The sequence below is a fragment of the Hydra vulgaris genome, chromosome 06, assembly GCF_038396675.1.
Source record: "Hydra vulgaris chromosome 06, alternate assembly HydraT2T_AEP".
In the NCBI taxonomy this organism is placed as follows: domain Eukaryota; kingdom Metazoa; phylum Cnidaria; class Hydrozoa; order Anthoathecata; family Hydridae; genus Hydra; species Hydra vulgaris.
Window position 1 is genome coordinate 43,030,001 of NC_088925.1, and position 13,979 is coordinate 43,043,979.

General features: G+C 27.1%; 1 protein-coding gene across 1 annotated transcript; it reads left to right on the forward strand.

Moving 5' to 3' along the window:
• Nucleotides 1–2,453: 2,453 nt before the first annotated feature.
• On the forward strand, nt 2,454–3,377 carry LOC136081412 (uncharacterized). The gene has a single exon (XM_065798725.1). The coding sequence runs from the start codon at nt 2,454–2,456 to the stop codon at nt 3,375–3,377; it is 924 nt and encodes a 307-aa protein (XP_065654797.1).
• Nucleotides 3,378–13,979: the final 10,602 nt, after the last annotated feature.

Here is a 13,979-nt window from a genome sequence, read left to right on the forward strand (position 1 = left end):
ATACTCGGAATATGTTTCGATGAACATTTAAATTGGAAAAGCCATAAAAAGTTAGTCGAGAATTGAAATGTAATTTTTTGATTAAGAGGAAATAATTATTTTTTGTAACTTTTTTTTTTTTTTCAAAAAAAAAGCAAACTATAAAATGGATAAAAAAAATATTGATGTTCGAAAGAAATCTAACGAAACGGGGAATACAAATGAAACACAAATATTAACAAATGTTGTTCGCGATATCTTTCATGAAATCTTTTCAAAATAGCAGAATGGTATCAGTGGTAACTTAAAAATAACTAATGATAAAATAAATGAGCTACTTAATGAAATACATAACTCAAAACAAATTTGCTACTTTTTAAAAAAAAAAAATGAAAAGGTAAACACTAAACTTAAAGAAATTCCGAGTAAGAATCCTAAAGAAAAAAAAAATAAAGGTATTGAAGAAAGCCTAACAGTTACTCAAGACATCCAAGAAAAAAAGGTAACGGAATTATAACAGAAAATTAAAAAAAAAAGCAGAATAGGTGAAGAGGAAAAGAATAAATTACGACAGCTAGAAGATGGACTCAGAAGGAATAATCTTCGCATCGACAGGCTTCCCAAAAACAATCAAGAAACCTGGGATTAAACTGAAAAAAAGTTATTAGTTTTATTTGAAAACGAATTAAATATTAAGAACGTTGATATCGAGAGGGCTCATAGAGTTGGAAAAAAGATGAAAATAAAATTAGAACAATTGTTGTTAAAATTCTACATTACAAAGACAAAATAAAAGTACTACATTCATTTAATCGACTTAAAGAATCAGGAATATACATCAACGAAGACTTCTGTATTGAAACAATTTCAAAATTTTCTTTTTTGAAAGCGTAAACCAACCGCAATCGTGAACGAACTTATTTTTTTATCGAAGGAAAAAAAATAAGTTTGTTCACGAAAAGGAAGGACCAATATAAAGGATTTACTGTAGATAAATGAAAGCACATAAATAAAACTTTTTAATGATAAATTCGTTGAAATGGAAATTAAACTTAATAATATACAAAAAGAAAATAAAAATCTTAAAAATGAAATGAAGGAGTTAAGAAAGGCAGTCGACTTTGAAAGTGAGAAGTATGAAACTGCTCTTGCCGAATTGAAAGAACTGAAAAAAAAAAGCAATTCCAAATGTCGAACTAACAGATAACATAAAGTTTAATGACAAAAACAATGATGTGAAAGACAAGCTTGCCGAACTTGAAGATCAAAGTCGTAGGAATAATCTTAGGTTTAATGGAGTCCAAGAAAACGAGAACGAATCATGGGATGATTGAAAAAAGAGTTAAAAAGAACAGAACAATAATAGTAAAATTTCTTAATTACAAAGAAAGAAACGCAGTTTTTGAAAAATTTATCAAACTAAAACATTGTATTGAAAAACTATATGTTAATGAAGATTTTAGCGAAAGAACCACGGAAATTAGGAAAAAGTTGTTTTAAGTAGCAAAGCAAATTAAGAACCAAAGGTAAATTTGTTAAAGTTATTTACAACAAACATATTACGCGCGATTTTTAAATGAGTTCTTTTATTTCTAGTTATTTAAATTTTAAAATTGGATTCTAATTATCCAGTGCCGTCTTAACACATAGGCTAGGTAGGCTGCAGCCTAGGGCCCCCGATTTTTAGGGGCCCCCAAAATGTGTCTGGATTTTTTTTCAAATTTATATAAATAAAAAATTATATTTCTAAATTTTCTGAAGAAATCATAGTTTGGGGGCCCCTCGGGAATAATTTTTTTCTTGATAAGATTTTTTTTAATTATTTTTAGAAAAGTATCAGTTTTTCAGTTTGGGGGCCCCCTACGGAATTTTTTTTTTCTTGATGAGCAAAAATGCATGCATGCGTCCGAAAATAAACATAAATTTTCCGATAAGAAGTGTTAAATACAAGCACTTAAAATATCCCATTAGATTGAATTTGAAATTGCTGTGATCAACTTAAAACATCTGTTTTGAAAAAAAGTCATTTAACATGTCTAATCGGACTTATCAAAGTGGTGCTGCAAAGAGGAAAAAAGCCGCTAAAGCAAAAGTAGACATTTCAAAATATCTTCCTTTGACATCATTTCTTTTGGTACAAAAGTCAAAGCCTGTTGTGTCCGAAGATGTATTTTGAAGATAGTGCTTTGTTGCCAAATGAAACTCTAGAAATTCAACAGGAACTGGAACCAGAACAGGAGCCAGAACCAGAGCAGGAGCCAGAACCAGAGCAAGAGTCAGAACCAGCACAGGTGCCAGAACCAGTACAGGAGCCAGAAACAGCACAGGAGCCAGAATCAAATCAAATTAAAACTTATCCAAACGCAACAACAAAAACTACTCAAGAAACTGACCCAGCATTGTGGCATCAGTTATCCCAAGAAGCTCAATCATTTTGGATTTTTAATCCAAAATGATTGAGCTTCTTGGGATCCATGTGCCAGAACAATGATGGGAGCTTCAAAAATTCGGAAAGGTTGAGTTGTGGACAAAAAAGGTACTTATCAAAATCTTGCTTTAGACGTGAACTACACAATGGCGACTTTGTCAATCGTGAATGGCTATTATACTCAACAGGTTCTGTTTTTTGCTTTGCTTGTACCTTATTCTCCAGCAAACACTCTAATTTTTCCACAACTGGATTTGATGACTGGAAAAATGCCTTAAAATTTATATCTGGACATGAGAATGGTTCTGAACATCACAAAAATATGCTTACTTACTCCAGTCGGCAGAGAGAAAGTGGCCAGCTTGACTCTGTATTATTAAAACAGTTACATAACGAACAATTGTACTGGCAAAATGTGCTGAAAAGAATTGTTGCAGTTGTAAAGTTCTTGTTATCAAGAGGATTGCCATTTCGTGGAAACAATGAAACCATTGGTTCAGAGCAATATGGTAATTATTTAGGAACTCTTGAGTTACTTAGCCAGTTTGACCCATTCCTACATGAACACATGAAAAAACATGAAAATTCTGGAAAAGGTAATACTTCATACCTCTCCGCCAATATCTGTGAGGAGTTTATATGCCTAATGGGAAATAAAGTTTTGAGCGAAATAATTTCTGAATTAAAAAAAGCAAAATACTACTCAATCAGCGATGACTCAACTCCAGACTTGTCACATGTAGATCAATTAACTTTTACAGTTCGATATGTTAAAGACTTGGCACCAGTTAAGTGTTTTTTGAAATTTGTTCCCATTCACGGGCATGGAGCTGAACATTTAGAAACAGTGGTTTTGAATTTTTTACAAGAAAATGAAATTTCAATATCTGACTGTCGTGGGCAGTCATACGATAATGCATCAAATATGGCAGGACAGTACTCAGGCCTAGTGCAGCTGGATGTTGTTTAGAAACAATTATTTTTTTTGACTTTGTTCAATGCCTCTACAACTTTTTTTTTGCATCAACTTATCGTTGGCAAGTGCTTCTGTCTTTTGTTGGCAAAGGCAAAAAAATTGTCAAACAGCCTTTTGGAACTCGATGGTCAGCACGTGCAGATGCTGTGACTTGTCTGCATGACAGTTATGATGAGATTAAAAAAGCACTTGAATTTTTGATCAAGGACATAAGTCAGTCAAAAGAAACTCAAAATGATGCTCAAAATCTCATCACGAAAATGAACACTTTTGAGATTGTTTTTCTGACAATTTTCTGGAATGATATTCTTTGTCATTTTAATGAAACATCGAAGATTTTACAGAAAGAAAATTTAAACCTGGATGTTGCATTTCGGATTCTAAAGTCATTGTTGCATTTCATTAAAGATTTGAGGAGTCAATTTGAGAACTACCAGGAAAAAACCAAAATCTTGCTTCCAAACACTGACTACAGAGATTCTTCAAAAAGAACAAAAAAAAGAAGCCGACGTATGGCCTTTTTTGATGGTGAGGCTGAAGAATCGGAATTTCAGGGAAGTTGTAAATTCAAAATTGAAACATACCTTCCTGTTATTGATTCACTAACATCAAATTTAGAAAAAAGAACATTAGCATATGAGAAGATTAATGACAATTTCGGATTTCTAGTAAACATTCAAACAATTGCCAATGTTGAACTAAAAGACCATTGTTCAAACCTAGCACAAATTTATAAGAAGGACATAAATGAAAATTAACTTTTTTTTGAGTGCCAGCAATTTAAATATTACATTTCAAAAGATGAACATTCATTTACAGAATTTTACTCAACATTAAAAAGAGACCACTTGGAATCAACTTTTCCAAATATTGAAATTTCCCTTAGAATTTTTCTGTCAATGATGGTCTCAAATTGCACTGGCGAGCGATCATTTTCAAAACTAAAACTTATAAAAAATGAACTCCGCTCAACCATGCTGCAAGAAAGATTGAACTGTTTGTCGTTAATGTCAATTGAATCAGATGTTCTTTTAACCATTGATTTTGATGATATTATTAAAGAATTTTCAAGAAAAAAATCACGTAAACGTCACATGTAAATTTTATCATTGCTTTGATAAATGTTTCCTATTTTAGTATTTGATTTAATTTTTTTACTAAGGAAAAAGGGGGCCCCCAAATTAAGTCTAGCCTAGGGCCCCCAATGGCCTTAAGACGGCCCTGTAATTATCAAAACAATTTTGAATCGCTATCATTTAACTTTTTTCAATCTAACGACTTGGTGCTTGATACTAATTCAGATCTAAACTATTTTAGTGATGTAGGAGCTTTACGAAACAATTGTTCCTACTTCTATAACAAAGAAATAAAAGAATTTCTTTCTTCGGATCATTCGAAAGTTATTAATTTTAACGTTAAAAATTTGTGTACTTCATTAGAGGAAACTTCAAATACATTTAGTATAATTTGCTTAACTGAAACGTGGTGTGAATTGATGACGCTAAATCTAATTTAAATCTCCATATTCGAGGTTTTAATATGATCCCACTAGCGCGTAAAGCAAATAAACGCGGAGGTGGTGTACTTTTTTATATAACGGAAAATTTGAGGTTTTTTATTAGGCCTGAGATGAGTATTTCTGATGACAATAAAGAAATTTTAACAATTGAACTTTTAACCAATAGTTCTAAAAACATACTTATAAGCTGCTGTTATCGCCTACCGTCTAGCCATATTGAAATTTTTAATGCATTTTGGTGTAATGATATCTTAAAAAATAGTTTTAAGTAAAAGAAACTAAATTATATAATAGGTGACGTAAATTTACATTGTTGACTTATTCGAACATGGAGCAATTCCACTAATTATCAAACCTACTAGAGTAACCTCAACTTCAGCTACCTTAATTGACAACATTATAACAACCGATATCTTTAATGAAACTCTTAAAAAAGGTATAATAAAAAGTGACGTTTCTGACACTTCTTCGTTTCCGACCCTTTTTTTTTCTGTACTAATATTGACAACAAATTAACACAACAACATAAAAAGTCATTATCAAACATTTTTTCACCAATGCATATCTAGCATCGTTTAAGGATCAATTATCTTTAATAAATTGGAACAATATAAACAAGTTCATTTGAAGCTAATGAAGTATACGATACATTCTTTCAAGCTTTCTATGAAATATATGATGTATCTTTTCTAAAATGTGACTTTATTATAACCAATAAAAGTTTAAAGTCACCATGACTCAATAAAGATCTTAGGAAATCCTCAAAAATAAAAGCAAAAACTTTATATAAAGTACTTCAAAAAATCAACACCAGAAAATAAAGTTATTTATAAAAACTATGCTAACATGTTTAAAAGTCAAGAAAAAAATTAAAAAAAAGAAATTACAATGATTTACAAGATAAATATAAACAAAATTCAAAATGCACATGGCAAATTATAAGTCAAATTACTGGAAATATTAAATTAAAAATATGCTCTGTGCCTAACACTATAAAAGTCGATGGCTGGTTTTTTATATGAACCCAAACAAATAGCAAGAAAATTAAATAAATTTTTCGTGTCTGTTGGCCCTAATTTAACTAAAAATATTCCAAATATGATTAATCCAATAAATGATTACGTGTTTCCATTAATCTCTAGTTTAGATACATTTGAAGTATCTTCTTCAGAATTTGAAAGTGCTTTTAAAATGCTTAAAACTAATAGAGCAGGTGGTCGTGATGATATAAATTGTAAAATAGTCATAGATTTAAGCGATACCATAAAACATATATTATTTTTAAAGTTTTTAAATGTTCTATAAATCAAGGAATTTTCCCCGATCAATTAAAAATAGCCAAAATAACGCCTTTATTTAAAGGAGGTGAACCATCAAATGTCAGTAATTATAGACCAATATCTATCCTCTTTTTTTTTCAAAAATTTAAAAAGAATTTTGTTCAACCGAATATCTAATCATCTTGCTGTTAATAATATACTTTACATAAATCAATACGGTTTTAGAAGAAATAACTCTACTGAACATGCAATAATTCATCTTACTCGTAGTATAACTGATTCATTCGAAAAGTCAGAGTTAACTTTAGGCGTCTTTATAGACCTATCTAAGGCTTTCGACACAATTGACCATGAAATACTGTTTAAAAAACTTGAACATTATGGTATCACCGTAAATGCTTTAAAACTACTAAAAAGCTATTTAAAACATCGCAAACAATTTGTCTATGTCGACGGATCTTCTTCACAAGATTATCTACATATAGATTATCTAAATATAACCTGTGGAGTTCCACAGAGATCTATACTAGGGCCCGTATTATTTCTAATTTATGTTAACGGTCTCCGTTAACATAAATTAGAAGTCTCAAAATTAATAACTATAAAGTTTGCTGATGATACAAAAATATTCCTATCTAATAATAACATCAATAAACTTTTATGATATGAACATTGAACTAACAAAAATATCTGACTGGTTTAAGTCAAATAAACTTTTACTCAACATTGATAAAACTAAATGGATTTTCTTTCATCCACGATTTAAAAAACATTTACTTCCAAGTAATATGCCTCTTCTTCATATTGATAATATTCAAATAAAAAGGGTAACTTTCACAAATTTACTAGATATCATTGTAGATGATCTAGAATATTAGAACATTGTAGAAAATCTATCATAGAAGAATCACATCGGACATTTATGCAACAAAATTGCAAAAAAGCATTGGAGTTTTATATAAAGCAAGAAGCGTTTTAAACAAACATTCGTTAACTCAACTACATTACTTTTTTATTCACTGTCATATTAATTATGTTAATATTGCATCGGGTAGTACCCATAAAAGTAAATTAAAGCCATTTTATTGTCAGCAGAAGCATATTGCACGTCTTATAACTTTTGAAAATCATTTTACTCACTCAAGGCCACTCTTATTTAACATAAATTTTTTTAATATAAATTAAGTAAATGTTTATAATGTTCTTTGTTTTATTTTTAAATGTAAAACCAACTCATCTCCAGCTTCTTTTTTTGATTTATATTCTTTAAAAGAAAAAAATAAATGTTCATTTAGAGATGATAATTTTATCAAACAACCAATATTTCAAACAAACTTTGGTAAATTTTGCATTTCTTTTTGTGGAACTTTTTTATGGAAGCAAATAGTTGTAAAAAATTTTTATTTTTCTAATGAAAATTATTACATGTTCAAAAGAAAAAAAGTAGTTTTCTTAATTGAAAATATATTTATATACTTTTAATTATAACCAGTTTTGTCATCACTCATTTATTTTTTACTTTTATACAATATTGATTTAGATTTTATGTGAGAAACGATATTTAAACACCATAATTTGAATTTTGTTAAAAGTTGCACTGACATTATTTGTAAAGTAATCATTTATTATATACTTGTTTACTTTAATTTTTATTTTAATTCGTATTATTTGTAAATAGTTTGTATTACAAACGGTATATACTTATAATATTGAATTTAATTTTGTAAAAAAAATATATATATAAAAAGATAAAAACAAAAACAAAAAAAATTAAAAAAATAAAAAAATAATTAAAAAAAAAAAAAAGTTGACGTATCTGCAATGTATGTATGATATTTTTGGAAGTTACCCATCCTTTGACAGTGATTTTTGTCGGTGGAAGCGTAAACGTAAACGCACCAACAATTGATAAATTCTTCTCCACAATCTTTTGAAAAACCTTAAAGTGCATTTGGATGTACCTAGTGCAATCATATTCTTATTATTTTCGTTTATTTATTAATTAATTAACAATAAGGATTAGCGTAATTGTAAAATACATTTGAGTAACAAGAATCAGTGATCGTATAGATGCGAATAAGATTCGAGACGTATTTGTTTATCAAGAATATTATGATATTATTGTTTTCGCTTGAGTCATGGGATTCAGAAGAATTGGTATTTTAATTCAAGTCATAAAAACCATAACTAAAGAAAAGTTTTAAACTTTTATTAATTAATTTTTGCTAATTCTAAAATCTAAATTAAGTTCAAAGTTTTTCAACCGCGGTTCTCGGTGACAAGACCTGTATGGTCTTCTTTGAATATCCGCGTTCTTTATCGCTATTCTTTATTATTTTTTTTTTTTTTAACGACTTCTTTGCAGGTAATTTTTTTTTATTGATATATCTGTAAATATTGTACTAAATATTGTAATAAAAAACAAATCAAAAAAAAAAAAAAAAAACGTTGGTCATAAGGAAAAAACTTGTAAAAGAAATTAAGATACATAGAAAAAATGGTATATATTCTTCTATAAAATATGATAAACTTATAGTTAGAGAATTTAGGAAAAATAAAGCGAGTGCCTAATTACTTTAAAATTAGAATTTTTTATTCTCTTATCATTATTTATTTTATTATTATTATTATTTTTTTTTTTTTTCAGAAAAATAATAATTTGACAGTTTATAAAAAATATCCTACTTATGAATGAAGATAATGTTACACTAAACTCAGAACTTAATTCATTACAAAATAAAAATAGGATACTTCTAGATAGGCATTATGATCCGGATATTAACTTTTTTAGTAACTACAAAGTATTTCAAAATATTAGTACTTTATATTATGACTTTAAAACTAAAAACAATATGCAAGGACTACATGCAAATTCATTTTCAATTTTTGCATTTAATTATTAGGAGTTTTTCAAAAAAGTTTGAATTATTTAAAAAATACAAGGTTATAAGGTTATATTCAAAAAAGTTTGAATTATTTAAAAAATACAAGGTTTATACAAGGTTATATTTAATTTTAAAATTATTAGTCTCGAGACATAGTGTACTGATATCGGGACAAATACAAACTTTCAGCTACAAAATTATACAGTGGTTCATCACTTTAGAAGATCTGGGGGAAAAGGAGGGGGTTTGTGTGTATTTATAAGTAATTCTTTATAATACAAGCTTAAAAAAGGTTTGTGCTCAACCACTAATGATTGTAAATCACTATGCGTGAAAATAATAAATAAAACTACAAAAAACATTATCATCCACGTTTTATACTGACCACCTTCCGGCTCTATAAAATAATTTGAAAATTTTATTATTATTATTATTATTATTACTATTATTATTATTATTATTATTATTATTATTATTATTATTATTATTATTATTATTATGTATTTCGCCGATAAGAAATGTTTACAAGTTTATGCAATACAAATATATAAATTCATTGCTGGGGCAAGAAGAAGACAAGTTCTGTCTTATCACCAAGCTCTTTTAAATAAAAATGTCAAGAATAAAAATACAAAACAAAGTAACTCGTTCAATAAACGTTAAACAAAACGTTGCGTTAAAATAAAATAACGATAAATAAAAACTAAAAAACATTTTACGCTATATTACAAAGAAATATATCCAAAAGTATACGAAGATTTTTTAATTAATTATTTTAATTAAATTATTTTTTTCCTAACTGGTTTTAGATTTATAAACCTTTTGAATTTAAATCATAAAATAACAGATAATACACGAACAACAAACAAACAAACAAAACAAAAAAAAACATTTTTTAAAAACATTTTTAGTATGACAATGTATCTTTTATATATGTAAAGTTTATTATATCAGATAAAAAACAACGTCATACTGTACAAATTGAAATGTATATAGAATATATATTTAAACCATATTTATAAAGAAATAGACAAACGTGATTACTCCTAATCAAAGGCTTTAGAAAAATTTTAATTCGCTGTCATTTATTAAAAGCTTTTGCTTAAGTTTGTTTTTAAATTGTTTAATAGAAGAAATAGTTTTTAACTCATTATTTAATAGCATGCTCCATAGTTTAGGACCTCTGTTAGCAATTGAGAACTTAGTAACAGAGTAATAGGTATTAGGTTGAACATAATTGTTTTCTGAAAATCGTATTGGGTATAGATGATATATTTTTACCAAAAAAAAGTTAAATAAAATAGGTGCTATTTTTTTATTAACTTTGAACATAAAAATAAGAATTTGATAAAGATTTAGTTGAAATACGTTGAGAATATTAAATTTAATGAATAGAGGTTTAGTGTGTGAGAAACGATCTACATTTCCAATAATTCTTAAAGCATGCTTTTGTTTTATTAACAGTTTATTTATTTTAGTTACGTTAGTGCTACACCAGGCAATGTTTGCATAACTTAGGTAGCTATAAATAAATGAAAAATAAATGTATTTTAAACAGGTTTGATTTAATAACTGCTTAGCTTTGTAAAGTAGACCAATATTTTTCGAAATTTTTTTTTGAATTATATTTATGTGCTCCTTCCAACTCACATTTTCATCAATAACAACACCAAGAAATAACAATGAACTCTCTCTTATTATACAAGAGTTATTTACAACTAAAATTGGAAGATTTAATGGGATTTTTATGAAGATGATGGAAGAAAGTATATTTTGTTTTTTTTATGTTTATAGATATATTTATTATATATATATATTTATTAAAAGTTTATTATAAAATATTTTTTCAAAAATTTTATATATATATATATTTATTAAAAACATTATTAAAAATAAATTAAGCAAAAATAAAAGCATTTATTTTGTAGGTGATTTTAACCTTGACCTGAACATGCGTCACTTAAATACAAGTATAAATAATTTCTTTAACGTCATATATCGGAAAGGCTGTATTCCACTAATTAATAAACCCACAAGAATAACTAGAGAAAGCGCAATAATTATAGATAAAATAATTACCAATGTATTCAAATCAAAAATCAAAACAAGAATATTTAAATGTTATATTTCAGATCAATTCCTTGTATTTCTTATCTCACATAAATGTGCGTCTACGCACATTTTTGCACAAAAATGTGCATCTACGCACAAAAAGTTAAAAAAAAATACGCAAAATATAAATGAAAAATCCATAAAAAATTTTAATACTCTTTTATCAGATTTAAATTGGGATGACCTCTTTGATATTGAACACACAGATAAGACATATGATAAGTTTATCGATGTGTTTTTGAAATCAAAGAAATAATACTACACCAAGCATTTAATAAAACATAAAAATGATCTAAAAAATACTTGGAATATAATTAAGGAAGTAATTGGCACAAAACAAACTGACGGAAATAGTCTTCCTATAAATCTAAACATTGAAAATAAAACTATTACAAATAAATCTTTAATTGCTGAAACACTTAATCAATATTTTGTCAGTTTAGGTTTCACTTTAACGTCGTAAATAGAAACTACTGAAGTGAACTTTGAGTCATAATTTACTCCTAATAAGACCTCTAAGATAGATAATTATGAAAAACTGAAAAGGAACTCTTAGATACATTATATCTTTTAAAACTAAAAAAAAGTGTGGGGTATCATAATACTAGTAGTAATGTAATTAAAAAATAGATAAAATAGTTAACATTCCCTCTTTTTTAACCTATCTTTAAAACCAGGAACTTATCCAGAGAAACCTTAAATTGCGAGAGTCATACCTATTTTCAAATCAGGAGACATTTTTAATACTGAAAATTATAGACCAATTTCTATTCTTCCTTGCTTCTCGAAAATCTTAGAGTGAATAATGTATAACCAATTATAACTTTTCTAAATATAAATAATATTCTATATAATAAACAGTTTGGATTTCAGCTTGGGTGTTCAACTGACCATGCCATTATTAATATTGTTCACGATATATTTAAAGGATTTGACGAAGCGAGTTTACCCTCGGAGTTTTTATAGATCTTAACAAAGTAATGATAAGGCAAATATTGTCTTCTTTTAGCCCCGGTCATGTAAATTTTATTTATATGAAACGGAATTGTATTCTTTTTTTAATGACGCAGTAAAATAAAATAAAATAAAAACAATAAATAAATAAAAAGAAAGAAGTTTCAAGGATTCTCAGGAAATAAAAAAAAATAAACTCTACTGATATAATTAAAAGATCTATAAAGAAACACACTTAACAAATTTAAACAATGCATTTTTTTTCATTTTTTTTTTTTAATAATTTTATTTTATAATATATCTTTCTTGTTGTTTTTATTTGTCTGCTTTGATTTTGTATAAAAAATATATATAAATGAAATAAATTTATTTTCAAAATGATTTGAATCTTCTTAAATTCTAAATCTTTTTAAATTTTTAAATATCTATAAGTATATACTATGTATTGTATTGAATATGTATACGTATATTTGTTAACTTTTATAAATATATTTTTTGTGCACACTTTTAATTTTTTTTCGAATTTTGTAATTTCACTTGTTTGTATAATATTTAAAGTTGAAAAGATTCATTTTATTTTTCTCTATTTCATAAAGGAGCTTGATGATAAGACATTTTGTCTTCTACTTGCCCCAGTCAGATTGTGTTTACATCAAAAACAATACAAAAAGCATTTACTACTTTAAATTTGACATTAATAAATACAAGAAAATAAAACAAAACTATTGCAAAACTTCTTATTAAAAAAGTATAAGGCTATTCGCGGAAGATCTCTTGAGCAATATTTTATCGCAATTTATGTATAAAAACTCCGTATTAAAAAATGTGCGCAGGGACAATAGCAAAATTATTATTATTCATATGAATAATAATAAATACGCTAATGTCCGTAATGATGCTAATGCTATGCTAATACATTAGCATAGCATTAACATCACTATATTTATTATCATTATCATAATTGTTCTTATTATTAACATTATTTTGTTTTTAAAATTTTTTTAATTATTTCGGTGTTCCGAAAAGTCGGTTTTATCATAGAGAACTGCGGAGTAGCAGTTATAATAGCATTAACCGTATTACTCAAGTGTACTAAAAGATCGTCCATATATTACGCAACAATAAATTTCACCATTAAACAAAATAAAAAAGATTTAATGTTTTCCCTTGCAGAGCCTGAAGTTATATAAAAAACCAAAATAGTGCATTTAGTTAATTAAAAATGACCGCGTAAAAGTGCATAATATCACCTACTTCTGTTTTTTAAATAAATTTAACGATGTGTAATTTATGGAAGATCCCTAAAAGAATAGAAGAAATATGACACATCCAAGACAAATTTTTTATACATTTGTCATTTGCGCAACCAGACCATAATTTATTTATAAAATTTTATTACTTTTTAGCAAGTACGATTAAAAAATGTTCACATAAAGTACGTAACAAACTTTTTCACTTTAATTTTTCTTATGAAAAGAAATAAAGTTTTGTTATTTTACAACAGAAAAAATTGGTTTTTTTTAACTTGAAAGACTTTGTCACAATGTGGCTATAGGTATGAAAGCTCAACCGATTTTCTGAAGTTAAATTTAGGCAACAACGAGCCCTAGTCTTTGTGCGCAAACATGTTTTGTAGTAAATGTTGGCTTTATTCTAACCCCAACTCTATCTTGGAGATGACTTATAAAATAGATATTTTAATTGCATCAAAAAGTGCTTCGAAAAATTTTTCCAACAATACCATGTTGCTTTTTTTTTTACTTCTAAACAAAGTATCAACTAAAGCATAAATTCAGTTTTTGCTGAAAAAACTGAATTTATGCTTTAGTTTCTCGCCTTAGTACAC

Bases quoted from the DNA above. Each gene is read 5' to 3' on its own strand.
- LOC136081412 (XM_065798725.1), top strand. From the start codon at position 2,454: ATGTGCCAGAACAATGATGGGAGCTTCAAAAATTCGGAAAGGTTGAGT.